The following is a 15,602-nucleotide window of genomic DNA, read 5'->3' on the forward strand; positions in this document are numbered from 1 at the left end:
GTGTTTCATATGTTTCTGACTTTAAAGAAATCAAATCCAAACAAATAGAGTCCTGATAAACAATATGTTAGTGTGGGCAGGGTGGAAAGAGGAACAAATGCAAGGAATTTCCCTGTTTCCTCGTGAGTCCCCCCACTGCGCTACATTATGAGTAAACTTAAACCACAATACTCACTGGGAACAAAAACAATGCTGCACTCTAGAGGTGCAAAATGAGAACAGACATGTCAAACATTGAAAGCTCTTTAGAAAAAATCTATATTTATTCATAATTTCATACCCAGATTACAAAATCCACAAACAGAATTCACACTGAATTGATTATTGCGCAGTCAGAAAATACTCAGGAAGTACAAAAGGAGGAGAAGAGATGCAACAGAGACACCCGAGGAGGTAGTTTGCTGTTAAAATGATACATACACAAACACACAAATGAAAGTTGGAGAAATGGCCCTCTCCTTATGGTACACCCACAGCTTACTATAAAGTCAGCCAAACATTTTAAACTCCCATTAGCACTCTTGTAAAAGTTTAAATTGTACCTAGGATTGTGCGCTATGGCAATATAGACAGTGACACAACAGACATTTGTGAACAATATCATAACTGGATTTTGCCAGACCAGTTACATCATGCTATCCCATTGATATTTGCATTAGGCCAATGAGAGCAAAGGGTGCTTTATAACAATATTGAACTGGCAGGGCTGTTGGATTAATGTGAAAAAAACATTATTTTAATGTATATATCAATATAGTGATTCAACATCCCTAACTGTACCGTGTTTCTTTACTTCACTTGTCTATTTTAGCATCCAAATCTGCATCTGCTGCAGAATTAACTGTCCACGTCCGTGTCTCTGACCTGCACAGTGTTTCAAACACTGTTAATGAGTATAATTTATGCACTGAATGGTTACTCATCTAATATTGAGCTACGTTTGCAACAATATGCAGAGTTGGTCATGTCGGGGTAAAAAAATAGCGAGCTTTCACTATACTGTATATTTCCCTTGAATGGGGAATGATGCATTACAAAAGGCAATCTAGTTTGTCTGCTTTTCAGACTGTATAAAAAGTTTCACTCTGACAGTCCTTTGAGCCAGGGTAAAAATGAAAAAGGCAATTTAATTTTGAAGGTTGTTTTCCTATTGCTGGAATTAAAAAGTATGCAAGTCTTATCAATTTGAACAGAGATCTCGCTTGTGTCCTTATTTGAAACCACAGTAGCCTATTGATTTTACAAAGGAGATGTCAAGATATAAGTGGGTGTACTTGTTGGTTATCAAGCACATTTGACAAATATCATGTTCCATGTGCAGTGACAAAACCAGAAACACAAGGGACAGGAGGATGAGATTCTTCCACAGGAAACACATTTTCCCCAAATACACACTGTGGCACACATGTCAGTAAGAGCAACATGCTGAAAAACCTTTGAAATGTTCACAGTCAGAGAACTCCGTTAGTGTTGTGTGTGATCATGTGCCTGCGAAGGTTGCTGGGGTTGTTGAAGCTGGCTGTGCACTGATTGCAGGTGTACGGCTTCTCTCCAGAGTGAGTCCTCAGGTGGATCTTCAGGCTGCCGTTCTGAGTGAAACGTTTCCCGCATTGCGCGCAAGCGTACGGCTTCTCCCCTGTGTGAATGCGCATGTGGATGCTCAGTGTGGTCTTGTTGACAAATGACTTGCCGCAAAAGGAACAAGGAATGGGTGACTCCCCGGTGTGACTTGCCCGGTGTACAATCAGGTCTTCACGGCTGAGGAAGTGCTCGCCACAGAAGCTGCAGTCCAGGGATTTGTTGACGGTTTGAGGGAAGATGCTCTGCTGCTGGGATAACTGACTGACATGACTGGGGTGTCCCACGTGACCATCAGCTCCTACTATTGGATTCAATGCTGTTGAAGCCATTTGAGTTGATTGATTTCTTTCCAGTTGGCTGTTTCTTGCCTGTCCAACATTGTTGTCCTGCATCCCTCTCATCAGGGCTCTGTCACTGGCACCAGTGGTGAAATTCAGGACACTGTCATGCGTGACATTGTGGTCAGGAGAGAGAGAGCTGAAAGCCTGGAGTTCGGAGACGGAGAAGAGGGTATCGCTCACCTCCTGCAGAGGCCCTTCACCTCGTCCATGTACACTCACGATTCTCAGCCCCTCGTCACTACCGGTCAGGCAGGAGGAATCAACGGGCTCTAAATTCTGAGTTCTTGTTGCCACACCACCCTGCGTACTATGGTTTCCAAAGTCATCCTGACCTAAGAAGACAAATGACAAAATGACATTATAAATCAGAGTTTGTGTGAAAAAGCTTAGTGTGAAACGGCTAAGAGCAGAACGCAAAACACCCTCCAACAAGTACTAAATCAGCCAATGTTGAGCTTTAAACTGTGCTTCAAGAAGAAAAATTCTCTTGTTACAGAGTCAAAAGACAGAAGAGGTGCAGAAACAGAGTGTCAGTGACAGAAGTAGTGCAAAAACAAGGGACATAATGAGTATAAAAATAAACACAAATGTAAAATATACACAACTGTTCATACATGCTTTGTTGTAATAAATCACTCTAATGGCCTACTCATTGACATCCAACATGACACGAGAAAGCTTACATAATGAAAAACACCAGATCTGGTCAAGCGAGTCTTTGCTGATATGTATTTTGGAAGCAGAAAACATAATGGAATCCAATCAATGATCTAATCGAATTGATGAGGACACGCTTGTGTGCTCTTGAGGAAGAAACAGAATCGCTACCAGCTCTTGACCGTTCTACCTGACAGTTTTGTACAGTAGTTTTTCATGGTTAAAAGCCTACACACCTACAACTGGCTCACATCCTCCAACGTCATCTTCATCCTTGATCAGGATGACATCAGGGCTCTCCACATCTGCACACTAATATGTAAGAATACATATCAATGAGGAAACAAAATGCATTAGACAATTAAACCATTAATTACAGGAAATAAATGTACTGTGTGTGCATTGTATTTACCTGCACTTGCGTGGTAGAGGAGGACGTGTTGTTGTCTGATTGAAGAGAAATAGAAGCAGCTTCAACAGCAGTCTTTTGAGCCTCTGGTGGCTTAATGACAACTAGAGGAAAGAGGAGGACAACATTTTAGGACCAGTGAAGGTGATAGATATTGTTCAGGATGGGGTGTATGGGTGAGGAGGTGTTTACTATCACCATCAGTATCACTACTAACTTATCTTAAGTCATGTTAGGAAAAAAACATCAGATTCCAACTAATGATGATTAACATACTATACCTGCAAGATAGTGCTAGTGTCAGGAGACCAATAACTTGACTTGTAATATATTGGTTTAAATCATGTTGAGTCAAGTCAAAGTTTATTATAGCCCAAGATTACAGGGTATGTCTCAATGGCTTGTACTTGAAAACAATAGTGAGAAACAGCTAAATGTATAAAAGTGCAGTAGACTACATATAGAACATTATATACAAAACATTTAAAAAAAAAATTGAAAATACAGCAATGTACAATTTACACATATATATGTATGTTGATGCATGGATAAATAACATTTCAGTTTTATCAGCGTTTAAAAGGAGGAAGTTAGATGACATCCATTGTTTTCCTTAATAAATAATGGTAGGTTTATGATTGGTCAGCAGTTGCTAATGAGATCAGTGTCCAGATTATGCTTCTTCAGTAGTGGCCTAATAACCTCTGTTTTAAAAGATGAAGGCAAAGTTTCATTAGAGACCGAAGAGACCAACTAACTGATTTGTGAGGGATTAAAGATACATTTACCTGAAATCATGAATAGTCACAACTGAGTTTACAGCAAGATAAACTAGTTTTAATGAGCGTTAGGTTGCATGAGCTGGTCAGGATATAACTGGAGATGTTCTCAATGTGCATTTTGACAGCCATCACTGTCAAAATAATTAGAGACATCTGGATTTAGCAGCCATAACTGGTTAATTACTTGAAGTTGAATGTGTCATGTAAAGTGAAATAGGTCAAACTGATCAGTCAGGGCACAGGGGTAAGCCATTGGACTCTGGTGCATGTGTCATGTGAAAAGGAGGCGCCTGATTTATTATCAGATTATTGAATATTCAGATGTACACAAGCCATTGGAGAACAATAGTCAAAGCACGGTTTAACTAAGTTAAAAAAAAAACATGAAATCTGAATTTCAGAATCACTGACCTGCAGGAGGAGCTGCGTTAATTGATACTCGAGTGTGAAGTATTGTTAAAGTGGAAGCACTAGTTACCTTGTGATTTAGGTCGTGGTTTGGGGATATTTCCCCTGATCGGGCCGAAGCGGCTGGCCGGCCGGTTGGTCCTGGTCTGCAGCCGGAGGGAGAAAAGCTCACTCCTCATCACCTTCATCCTCATTCTCAGGGCTTCGTTTTCCTTCAGGCTCTGGCTTAAATGCAGGCGGAGAGACTCCGAGCTCTCCGAGAACAGTTGACTGATTTCAGTCACCGCCGCTTTCACCAGCACGTCCATTATGGACAGGAGCTGGCACTCCAGGTTCAGGCTGCCTGGCGGCATGTCTGTGGTCATGTTTCACTTTGCTGCCGCCGAAAATTATGTTGAAAAACAGCGCGACACAGTCGGCGGGTTAGCTTACAAAAAACGACAACTCAGTAACGTTTCCGGTAGCATGGCGCTGATTACCGTAACTCCTAGAAAAGAAAGATGAGAATCAGAATTCTGACGTAGAATTCCAAATTCTGACGCACAATTCCAAATTCTGATTCGGAATTCTGAGAATTCTTAAACTGAGTTTATTGACAGAAGGTTTTAAGTGAGGATCTGAGTTTAAACTCACTTTCTTTCACCTGTGTTCCCAATCCCCTTCTGTATGATGTGGTAGCCTGGTGGTGAGTAATACTAAAATGCATAAACTGAACTTCAAACAGGTTGTGCAACAATGTACTCTGTATTACAAAATGAGAACAGATTGTGGACAGAGATACATGAATGTACTGGTTTGGATAAATAAATGCTGTAACAAAAAAAGCTTATGAACAGGTAACGAATATATATACATTGTGGTGGATAAAGAAAGAGGATAAAGAGTTAATGAAATTGAATGAAAGTGTTGCTTAGCTCTTGTGTTTATAAATTTAGCCAATGTAAACATGATTTTTCAGAAATAATTTTAAATATTATATTGTATTCTTATATTCTATTCATTTTTAGTTGTTGCTCAGTGTTAGTCCATCCATCCATCCATCCATTTTCAACCGCTTATCCGGGGTCGTGCAGCAGTTTTAGCAGAGATGCCCAGACTTCCCTGGCCCCAGACACCTCCTCCAGCTCATCCGGTGGGACCCCGAGGCGTTCCCAGGCCAGCCGAGAGACGTAGTCCCTCCAGCGTGTCCTGGGTCTTCCCCGGGGCCTCCTTCCGGTGGGACATGCCCGGAAAACCTCCCCAGGGAGGCGTCCAGGAGGCATCCGAAACAGATGTCCGAGCCACCTCAGCTGGCTCCTCTCGATGTGGAGGAGCAGCGGTTCTACTCCGAGCTCCTCCCGGATGGCCGAGCTCCTCACCCTATCTCTAAGGGTGAGTCTAGCCACCCTGCGGAGGAAAGTCATTTCGGCCGCTTTTATCCGTGATCTCGTTCTTTCGGTCATGACCCAAAGCTCATGACCATAGGTGAGGGTAGGAACGCAGATCGACCGGTAAATTGAGAGCATTGCCTTTTGGCTCAGCTCCCTCTTCACCACGACAGACCGATACAGCGACCGCATCAGTGCCGACGCTGCACCGATCCGCCTGTCGATCTCATGCCCCATCCTTCCCCCACTCATGAACAAGACCCCGAGATACTTGAACTCCTCCACTTGAGGCAAGGACTCTCCACCGACCCGGAGATGCCAAACCACCTTTTTCCGGTCGAGAACCATGGCCTCCGACTTGGAGGTGCTGATTCTCATCCCAGCCGTTTCACACGCTGCAAACCGCCCCAGTGCACACTGGAGGTCTCGGCCTGACGAAGCCAACATGACAACATCATCCGCAAAAAGCAGAGATGCTATCATGAGGTCCCCAAACCGGACCCCCTGCGCCTAGAAATTCCGGTGACAAAGGGCAGCCCTGCCGGAGTCCAACATGCACCGGGAACAGGTCTGACTTACTCCCGGCAATGCGAACCAGACTCCTACTCCGATCGTACAGGGACAAGACAACCCTTAACAAAGGGCCCCGGACCCCATACTCCCGAAGCACCCCCCACAAGATGCCACGAGGGACACGGTCGAATGCCTTCTCCAAGTCCACAAAGCACATGTGGACAGGTTGGGCAAACTCCCATGAACCCTCGAGCACCCGATGGAGAGTGTGGAGCTGGTCCAGTGTTTCACGACCGGGACGGAACCCGCATTGTTCCTCCTGAATCCGAGGTTCGACTATCGGCCGTATCCTCCTCTCCAGTACCCTGGAATAAACTTTCCCGGGGAGGCTGAGGAGTGTGATCCCCCTATAGTTGGAACACACCCTCCGGTCCCCCTTCTTAAAAAGAGTGACCACCACCCCGGTCTGCCATTCCAGAGGCACTGTCCCTCAGACAGTGCCTCAGTGTTAGTCCTTATATTTAAAGGCCTGTCAGTCAGTGGAAAGTGTAGCTGCTTCTCAACTACTATACATTTTAATGTTGGGGCGACCCTTTTCTTTAAAGACCTCAGTTTGTCCCATGGAACACATACAACAACAATCGCTTTATGATTAATAGGCTTTTACAAAAAGGATTTTTAATGAAGTAGTGGCCATCCATTTTGAATACGTTCATCAGTTCATGTTCCGGTGTAATATAATGTGTGTGCTTGTGATTTTCTTAATGCACAAACAACTTTCCAAGTCACAAGGTCATTATTTAATTCATCGTCTCTATAAACACACAGCAAATGAGGAAAGTGAACATGTCTTTTTTATGTGCTGAAAACAAACATATACAACAACACAGCAGTGATTTAAGAAAAGCACACAGTGTTGTACACTTTCAAACATACAGCTAAATGTAATACCATTTGAGCTGAGAGTCAACCTGATGTGTCTCTTTATTGTGCCAGTAGTAGATCCAACAGCAAACTAAGACTTACTCATTGTAATTCGCAGCCATCAATAATCTTTTTGGTCTTTTCAGTCTTTCTGTTTGCCGTCAGTATTTTTCTAGGACTCTGCCTCAACTAATGCTCCTCCATCTCCCTCCATCTCACAGCTCTTTGATGCATTTTCTTCCTCACCAGTTCCCTCTGTCTCTGTCACATCTCCCCGTTTGTCCTCTTGGCTCTCCATCGTCCCTTTCTCAGTGGACTCTCCCTCCTCCTTCTCCTGTGACGCCTCCACAGCTGCATCTTCTCCTTTCTCTTTCTCTTCTCCCTCATTACCAGCCTTGTCTTTCTCCTCCTTTTCTTTGTCCCTCCTCTCCTTCTCTATTTTGGAGAGGCTGTGACAGAGGGACTGGACATATGTGAACACGCACATGGGGTCAGGGTTTTTACCCATCAAGATCATGTCACTTACTTCCAACAGAGGGCAGCAGTCGGCCAGGGACCTGCCAGGGGTTGAGGTGACAAGGGGGACAGGGGAAAGGAAAAACAGAGAACTGAGGTCAGACAAAGCAGTGACATATAGTAACTACTACTATATGGAGAAAGAGAGTACTGACCTTCTGATGGATTTGCCAGTATGGGTATTCTAAATGTGCAAGACAGGAATCATCTCTTAACAGGCAAATTGCACACACAGCTAAATCTGACACAGTCAATTTAACATCCGTCTCTCTAGACAGAAGTTTTCAAGTGTAATAAGCATTCTTAAACCTACAATAACTTGTCCAGTATTCATTCTCTTTCAGTTTTGTTTTTGGTCTCTACCAACTCCTGAGGGAAATATCTGGAAAATCAATTGCTAAATACTCCACAAAACAGCTGTGTCTGTCTGCCATTTGGGAGCTAGACAGGTCGTGTGCAGCAGGTTTTTCAGAGCCTTGTTCAAAATGACACTTTGACAGTAGACTGTGTAGCAGTAAAATTGGGAGCCTGGCAGCTAAACAATGAGCTGTGACTCACTATAGCTTATAGTCTATAAGCTCTGATGCGCCGAGGGGAGCTGCAGATTCATGTGATATTTCTCTGTAGGTTCATCACTACATGTGTCCTCTTTAACATTCTCATCCTCTGTTTTCCTTTGCTTTTATTACAGGGAGCTTTGATTTTATTGTGTATTCTGTGTATAGTACCCATAGTTTGTCTTTAATTGTCCCATTTTGTTGTTAGTGTGTAAATGTTTTATGTTTTCATGCCATTCTGTTGCAAAATAATTTCCTCTTGATGGACAATGAAAGGTCAGGAACCGAACTGAGGGAGTAAATCAAAGACAAAGAATTGAATACTCCATACTCTGCAGTTTGGAAGGCCAGGGTGAAGTTTTTCTCCCTCTCCTCAGAATTCAGGGAGCTGTAGTCAAAAGCATCAGGAAAGAAACGATGGATCAGAGCACAGAAGGCCAGGCCATCACACCAGGACGATGAGAAGTTTTCTATGTTGACACCCTAAAAGGTGAAAAGACAGCAAGATGCAAAGCACAGCTACAGCAAGGCTTTTTTAAAATATCATTTTGTAACTTCTCTGGTCCCAAATCTAAAAAACAAATCTGTACAATTGGTGCATGTTTTGAGGAGTCTGTGTTGAACTCACCTCATAGTTTCGCGTCTTGCTGTGACACCACTGAAGTATCTTCTGTTTGATTGAAGCTCCTGTAGCCATAGCTGCAGATGACCTCTGAATCTTGAAGTTGCGGGGTATTGGTGTCCTAAAAATGTCACAATATTGCACAGTTTCCAGTGAAACCTTTTATTGTACTATATTTCTACTGCCACTCTCTAAACCAGTTTGAGATACTGTGTACAATGACTTACTCCGGTGCACCTTGTTGGAACTTGGCAATGATGTCGTTTTTAGCGGCTGCTCTGATAGAGCGTGCAGACGGTCTTGGTCTGGAGAGGGAAGAAGATGAAGGATCACTTTTTCTTTTGGGCTTCCCTTGCTTTTCTACCTCTTTTATCTTTCCTTTGTCTTTCGCTTCTACGTCCACTTCCTTGACTTTTTTTTTCTCAGCCCCTTTGGCTGCTTTTTCATTAACATCTTTTTGTGCTTGTTTTGCCTTTTCTGCTGTTTTACTCTTCGCTTTCTCGTTGTTTTTGTCCTTCATCTCCTCCCCATCTCTCCCACTCTCACCACTCTTGACCTCTTCCTCCTGTCCACCTTTCTTTTCTTCCTCTCTCTCTCCCTCTCCATCTTTTTCTCCACTCGTTGCTTCAGGATCCTTCACGTCAACGTCAGCAGAGGCTTTGTCTGTCTCTTGTCCAGCCTCTTCAGCGTTACCTTCAACATGCTCTGACGCAGAAGTCTGGGGCTTCTTTGTATCTCCAGCGCCGCCCTCTTCTTCTCCTCCCTGCTTTGGTACTGAATCCTCCTCACCCTTCTCCCCCTCCACTCCCCCCAGACCTTCTGCTGTCTCCTCTGCTGTAAGCTCTCTCCCAGGGTCTTTACTCTCCTCCAGCTCTGGCTCATCTGTCTGGAGGACAAGCAACATGAAATAGAGTTTGGTTATATATGAAAGCCATCCGCAAAAACTGTCTGATAAACAGGCTCGAAAGTGTGTTTGTGCATCTACACACATTTCTGTAGATCTGTGCGATTCACACTCTCACACATCTATTTCTAACCTGTACACCTGTTGATAAATCTGCCTTGACCTGATGAATCTTTTATAATTCCTAAATTTTGAAATTTACTTGTAAATCACATTCAGATTTAATTAAATTATCCTGTATTGCGTGACTGAACTTCCATATAACTAAACCATCTCATTACTGAGCAACTCATCTATTGAGGTAAGACATTTTTATTTTCAAGATTATCTTCAATACGTATTTATTGTTAGGGTTGGGCCAATGTATCTATATATCCAGACTTAACTTGGATGGCTCGATGGTTCTCCCTTGGCCACAGCTAAGTTCCTGGTTGAAATTACTAGGAGACTTGTACAACATGTAACATGTATTTGTATGTTTTGATTTTTCAAATAGGATATAGGATAGGATAGGATGATGTATTTCACATCTGCCATTTAAATATTTTTAATCAGATCAGACCAACAAGAGATCTGCATCACATATTGACTCATCAATGTATCACATGCAAAGCATTTAAAATAAGCGTGACTGATCACAGCTGTAGCTTGGACCAATGTAAATTACTGTACTCATTTATAATGGACATGTTTACTGTTGTTTGGCTCTTTAGTGTGAAAGCTTTAGTGTCCAGTGGTGTGCAAACATACATTCTGTGTTTATCCTGCCTCTGTCCTGCTCCAGTTTCACTGCAGAGAACAATTTAAATTTTGAATTACTTTAAAAAATACAAAGAAGAATTTAAGAAGAAAAATTAATCAAGTGATGATCTTGTTTGAATTATTGTGAATATGACTTCTGCCTTAAAGGTTATTAAGTCAGATGTACTAAAATTAGCATCCACGCATGACTATGGGGATAACGTGGTCCTCGAGCCAAAGAGGAGACTGTAATGTGAGACCTGAAGCTCTACTCTGGGATTTGTCGAGTACCTCACTTATATGAATATGACTCATATGGTTCACCTTCAGATGGAAAATGTGCCTTTTGTAGTTCTTAAATCACACCTCAAGCTAAAATACAAGTAAAATTAATCTTAGTAAAAACCTTTGAAATCCACATCCAATCAAATCTTTACATTAGAATATAATATAAAGTAGTTTCTTGTGGCATGAGTGCTATTAGATAATCTGAGGAAAGAAAGGTGCCATCAGTAACTTGAGGGTCTAACTTCCCTAAAATCTTCAGTGATTTCACTACTGTCCAGGCAGAATGTGGCATACAGCATTTCCCTTTTACAGATTAATGTAATCACATTTAAAATGCTATGTATCTGGTAAAATGTCAGTATGATGACCTACTACCAGGAACAGTCACACCAGGTCAGCCCTTGCAGTGGTGACTCATCAGAGGTAAATGTGAAACTCCAAGGTGTGTGTTTGTGCGCGTGCATGAGCAATACTTTGCATAACTTGTGCGTGTCTGTATGTAATGCTCTTCAGCCAGGGTTAAGAACAGGTGTAGCACAGCCTCTCCTGTCCTGCTGTCCAAACACAACACCTGTCACGGCCACAAATATACTTACTGCCTATTCCTCCTGGTACAGATCACAACACCAGTGGGTTTTTACAATGTGAAAACATTTTTGTGCAGTTTCATGTAACATACAAAAACACAAACCTGGTTGTTATTGTTGGTGTCAGTCTGACTTGTCGTCCCTGTAGACTCAGATGACTCCTGGCTGGACGATTCTCCATCCATGATGTTCAGAGATAACAGTTTATTCACAGAATTGAAGGTCAAACAAGACTTTTTTTTAAAACTAATGCCAGAGGACTCTTGAATGACCCCGTCCTTCTTTCCAAGAAAGTTTTCATTCAGTCCAAGGTGAATCCTCCTCACTGCTTAATCTCTCTGCATCGAACTACTCTACTTTGCTTCCCCGTCCCTGTCTCCCTTTCTCCCCCTCTCTGTCAGCACTGCCCCATGGTTGTGATGTGTGCGTTGGTTTGTGGATATCCACCTTCACCCCCGTTCACCCGACACCTCCACCCTCTGCTTTGTGAGGATTCCTGTGCCTCTTTATCTGACCTTTCGAACAACACAGGGTCCTGAAATAGAGTCATGGTGACATAGGCGCAGTCCAGCGGGCCAGACAGCTGCGTCTGCTGTGGAAACCGTAGCTGTACACACACATATAATAAACACATGGGTGCGTGTATGCAGTCCATTAAACATGCTCACAAACACACAATTTGACACTTCCTTTTCGCTCTTAGTGCTTAGTGCTTAGTCTTTAGATCAGTTTGGACTGCTGTCATTTTCAAATGAGTGAAGGTGTCGGTCAATCAAATTTAAAGTAATTGTTTTGGGAAACACCCTTATTTGCTTTAATGCCAAGAGTTAGATAAAAAGGTCAATGCCACTCTCATGTCTGTACAGTAAATGTGGGGCTTCAACCAGGAGACGGTTAGCTTAGCTTAGCATAAAGACTGGGAACAAGGTATAACAGGTAGCTTAACTCTTTCCAAGTAATAAAATCTGCCTAATGAATAAGTTGATAAATAAGTTTAATCTGTCACAAAAATCACAAAAATGATTTTTTCTATCATTGATAATGAATGGACAGATGAGAGTCTTATTAATCTTCTCATCTAACTCTCATCAAGAACACAAAAAAGCTTCACTGTTTGTTTCACAAATTTTGAAAGTGAAACACTAAATTAACGGAACATTTTCATTGAATTTAAAAGAGAATAGTTATACACTGATGTCAGAGATGTAATAAATTGTGAGATACCAAACACTCATGTAGTACAACAACTCAGGTTGCCTTTTGCGCTGAACTCAGGGGAAAATGTGTTTCCTAATACACACTCCTGTTTTCAATGAATACCTTTCAGTGCTGCTTTAAAACGACAACTCCAAGTGAGATTATGCATAAAGTAGGCCGATATACTGGGTTTGCCCGAAGTTAGCTACGTGAGTTATTCGTTATGCTGACTGAAGGAGATCTACTTAACAATGATATAACCCAGTTATCCAAAATTGCAATCTTTTCCATAATTCTGTGCTGTTCTGTTCAGATAAAAAATATGTAAATTAACAGTTATATGTCACATTTCATGTCCCGTCTTTCTGTCATTTTTAAAAATCTGTTCATATATTAAATTGCATTTGACTCTTCCTGTCCACCATCACATACCTTCACTCTTCATCTCTTTTTGTCCTTGATAAAATATTCAAATGACATATGCTTAAAGAAAAGTAGATACATGGTTAAACAGCTTTTCAAACTTGTGTCCTGGCCGAACAATGTATCTACTCATTCAGCACCAAACAGATGGTTTTAAAAATAAATGCCTATCTTTATTCCCTCGCTGTCTATCTGTCATTATCTTCTCCTACCCCCCACATCCTTCTATTCCTCCTCCCTTCTGTCTAAGTCTTGGGGGCTATAAATATGTCAGCGCCTTCTTGTGTATCTGTCCCACTCCCTCCTGCTCATGGCCCAGTCACCAAAGTCCAATCAATATGCATCTGTTGCACATTTCGCATTGTATTTGTGCATTCTGTTTGGAAAAGTAGAGGATTAGATACTATCAAATGGGAAAAACAACATAGATGCTGAACAATTAGCATGTAGGCTCTTATTAACAAAAACTATAATGGATGAAAAAAATGACTGTGAGTGTGTGTGTGCCTGTGTGTCCATGGGTGGAGTCAAATGATAACATGTCAAAGCTGCTGTGTGATTATCCTTTTTATTTTGCCACTGCTGTTGTGTTGAGGACACATCACCCGCAAAAAAAGAAGACATCATTTAAGATGAAGGACTACAGCCTGCAGAGTGGAGAGGCGGGAAGCAAATGTCTAATCTTAAACAGTAATAACCACAAAATAGGAATCTTTCCAATCCAATTAAAAAACAGTGCTGTCAACACAACATTTGCTGATGTGACTAGTACTTACAAAGGGGAGGGTCTTACTCCATGTGGAGTGAAATTTGGGAGAATATTTCTGTAACGAGGAGATACTAGGGCTGTCATAGTTTCGCAGCCTGGAAAAGATCATCACCATACAGACATGGGGATATTAACTTAAACCTCTCTGTTTGACCTTGACGTTATTTGAACACGCAGCCTTCTGAGCTGGACGCGCTACTTTCTTTCAGTGGATGTCGTACTTCATCTACATCACCTGGGATTGCCAAACATTTTTCAATATGTCACAGAACCTAATTTCCCTAATTTCATTGTACCGCAATGACAATAAAAGGCTATTCTATTCTATTCTAACATGTAAGGATAAATACTGTATGGTGTGGCAGTCAGTTCAAACAGAAACAAAAACACAGAAATCCTTTGTTCCACTTGCTTCAAAAGGAAACTCCAGAGGTACGATCCTACTTGATTTAAGATAAGATAAGATACTGAAGGTGGAGGAGTCTGTTGCTGAAGGAGGTCTCCAGTGCTGTCAGTGTGTCCTGCATGGGGTGGGAGTGGTTCTGTCTCATGGATGATTGCTTTGCAACCCAGGACAGAGCTGAGCCTCCTGAGCAGATAAAGTCTGCTCTGCCATTTCTTATAAAGTGCATTTAAGTTGTCAGTCCAACTGCTCAGTTATTTCCTCAGTTACATTTTCCTAATGGGAGCTAATTGCTAGTTTAAAATCTTCAATACAGCATGATGTTAATTTTGTAAATTATGGTTCCATTTAGATTAATACAGACAATAAAGCAGGGTAAGCTTTAGAGCAGGGCTACCTTGAGACCAAAAGGGCTGTGGTCATGAGCAGTCCTTCTGTCATTGCTGAACAGGGATTCAAGTTCAAATATTATCCACTGCAGGATTCAAGAGTGAGCCTGTGTGCTCTTTGCGCAAATGGTATTTCCACCATGTCAGGAATTACCATATTTGATGATAGTGGTGGAGAGCACAGTCTAATAATTGAGCAAAAGCATTTACATTATTGTCATACTCATAAGACTTCACCATGCCATGAGTGCAGGAAGAGGCATTCAGTGAGAAAGACTGAGATACCTCCTTTGACCTTGACATGATTTGAACACGCAACCTTCTGATCTGGAGTCAGACACACTACCATTGCGCCACAAGGTCTGCTTTTGACTGAAAGTATTACTGCAGACAAATCACCCGGGATTTCATAAACAGATATTGTTTCTATTTTTATAGAAACAATATACATAGGGGGAATATAAAAAAGAAGGGGGAGATATAAAAAGAAAAGCTGGATAAACCTTGCTACAGCTACTTCTTATATATAATCTATGACTGCAACAGACAGTCATGAAATTCACTATATGCAGATGTTTTCAATGCAGGATTAACATATTTCCACACAGCACAGTCACTCTTGTCTTCACCCGGCTTTAACCTTGACGTGATTTGAACACGCATCCTTACAATCTGGAGTCAGACGCGCTACCATTGCGCCACAAGGTCTGTCTTTGAAGACCAAATGGCCAAACTGAAGAGAGCTGACATTTTGAACCAAAATCCAAGAGTGAACTTGATCCAAGAGGTCAGCTTTACATAAAACAGAACTTGCAAAGGATAGTCATTGCACCATCTGTGGCGTTGAAAATCTGCTATCTATTTCAAACAGAATGTACGAAACAACAGACAAGAAACACTGGTTCAGCAGCTGACATTGTTTCCATAAGACAGTATATAGCCTTGATGCTCAGTCCAAACACCTGCTAAATCAAATGAGAGTTTCAGGTTACAGAGAGATTCAAGTGCTTCACTCTCAGGGCTCCCTAAACATCTTTTTTTCGGTCACAGACTACAGAAAGATAATAAGTGGAAGGCATGGGAGCCATTCGAACAAAAAGGAAGTTTTCAGTCGTGTACAATCACCAGTTGGTTGCAATCTGCAATCTCGCCGCTAGATACCACTAAATCCCTCACACTGTATCTGATCTGATGTAATATCTAAGGAAAATACAGTTCCTTTAC

The 15,602-nt window shown here is 41.8% G+C and overlaps 2 protein-coding genes and 2 non-coding genes across 4 annotated transcripts; all 4 read right to left on the minus strand.

Annotated features, from left to right (window-relative positions):
- Positions 1-1,148: 1,148 nt before the first annotated feature.
- On the minus strand, positions 1,149-4,592 carry LOC139207452 (oocyte zinc finger protein XlCOF8.4-like). Its single transcript, XM_070837176.1, has 4 exons — positions 4,249-4,592; positions 2,992-3,092; positions 2,816-2,891; positions 1,149-2,254 (listed from the first exon to the last, which is right to left on the minus strand). Exons 1-4 carry the CDS (start codon positions 4,541-4,543, stop codon positions 1,452-1,454), a joined length of 1,275 nt encoding a protein of 424 aa, XP_070693277.1. The 5' UTR covers positions 4,544-4,592; the 3' UTR covers positions 1,149-1,451.
- Positions 4,593-6,848: 2,256 nt separating this feature from the next.
- Positions 6,849-11,431, minus strand: smtnl1 (smoothelin-like 1). The gene is made up of 5 exons (XM_070837131.1): positions 11,302-11,431; positions 8,905-9,563; positions 8,684-8,798; positions 8,387-8,538; positions 6,849-7,539 (listed from the first exon to the last, which is right to left on the minus strand). The coding sequence occupies exons 1-5, from the start codon at positions 11,380-11,382 to the stop codon at positions 7,155-7,157; spliced, it is 1,392 nt and encodes a 463-aa protein (XP_070693232.1). The 5' UTR covers positions 11,383-11,431; the 3' UTR covers positions 6,849-7,154.
- A 3,238-nt stretch (positions 11,432-14,669) lies between these two features.
- On the minus strand, positions 14,670-14,741 carry trnaw-cca (transfer RNA tryptophan (anticodon CCA)). The gene has a single exon. It is a non-coding gene; the product is annotated as a tRNA-Trp (tRNA).
- A 273-nt stretch (positions 14,742-15,014) lies between these two features.
- trnaw-cca (transfer RNA tryptophan (anticodon CCA)) lies at positions 15,015-15,086 on the minus strand. Its single transcript has one exon. It is a non-coding gene; the product is annotated as a tRNA-Trp (tRNA).
- Between the last annotated feature and the right edge of the window lie 516 nt (positions 15,087-15,602).

This window comes from Pempheris klunzingeri, chromosome 9, assembly GCF_042242105.1.
Source record: "Pempheris klunzingeri isolate RE-2024b chromosome 9, fPemKlu1.hap1, whole genome shotgun sequence".
In the NCBI taxonomy this organism is placed as follows: Eukaryota; Metazoa; Chordata; class Actinopteri; order Acropomatiformes; family Pempheridae; genus Pempheris; species Pempheris klunzingeri.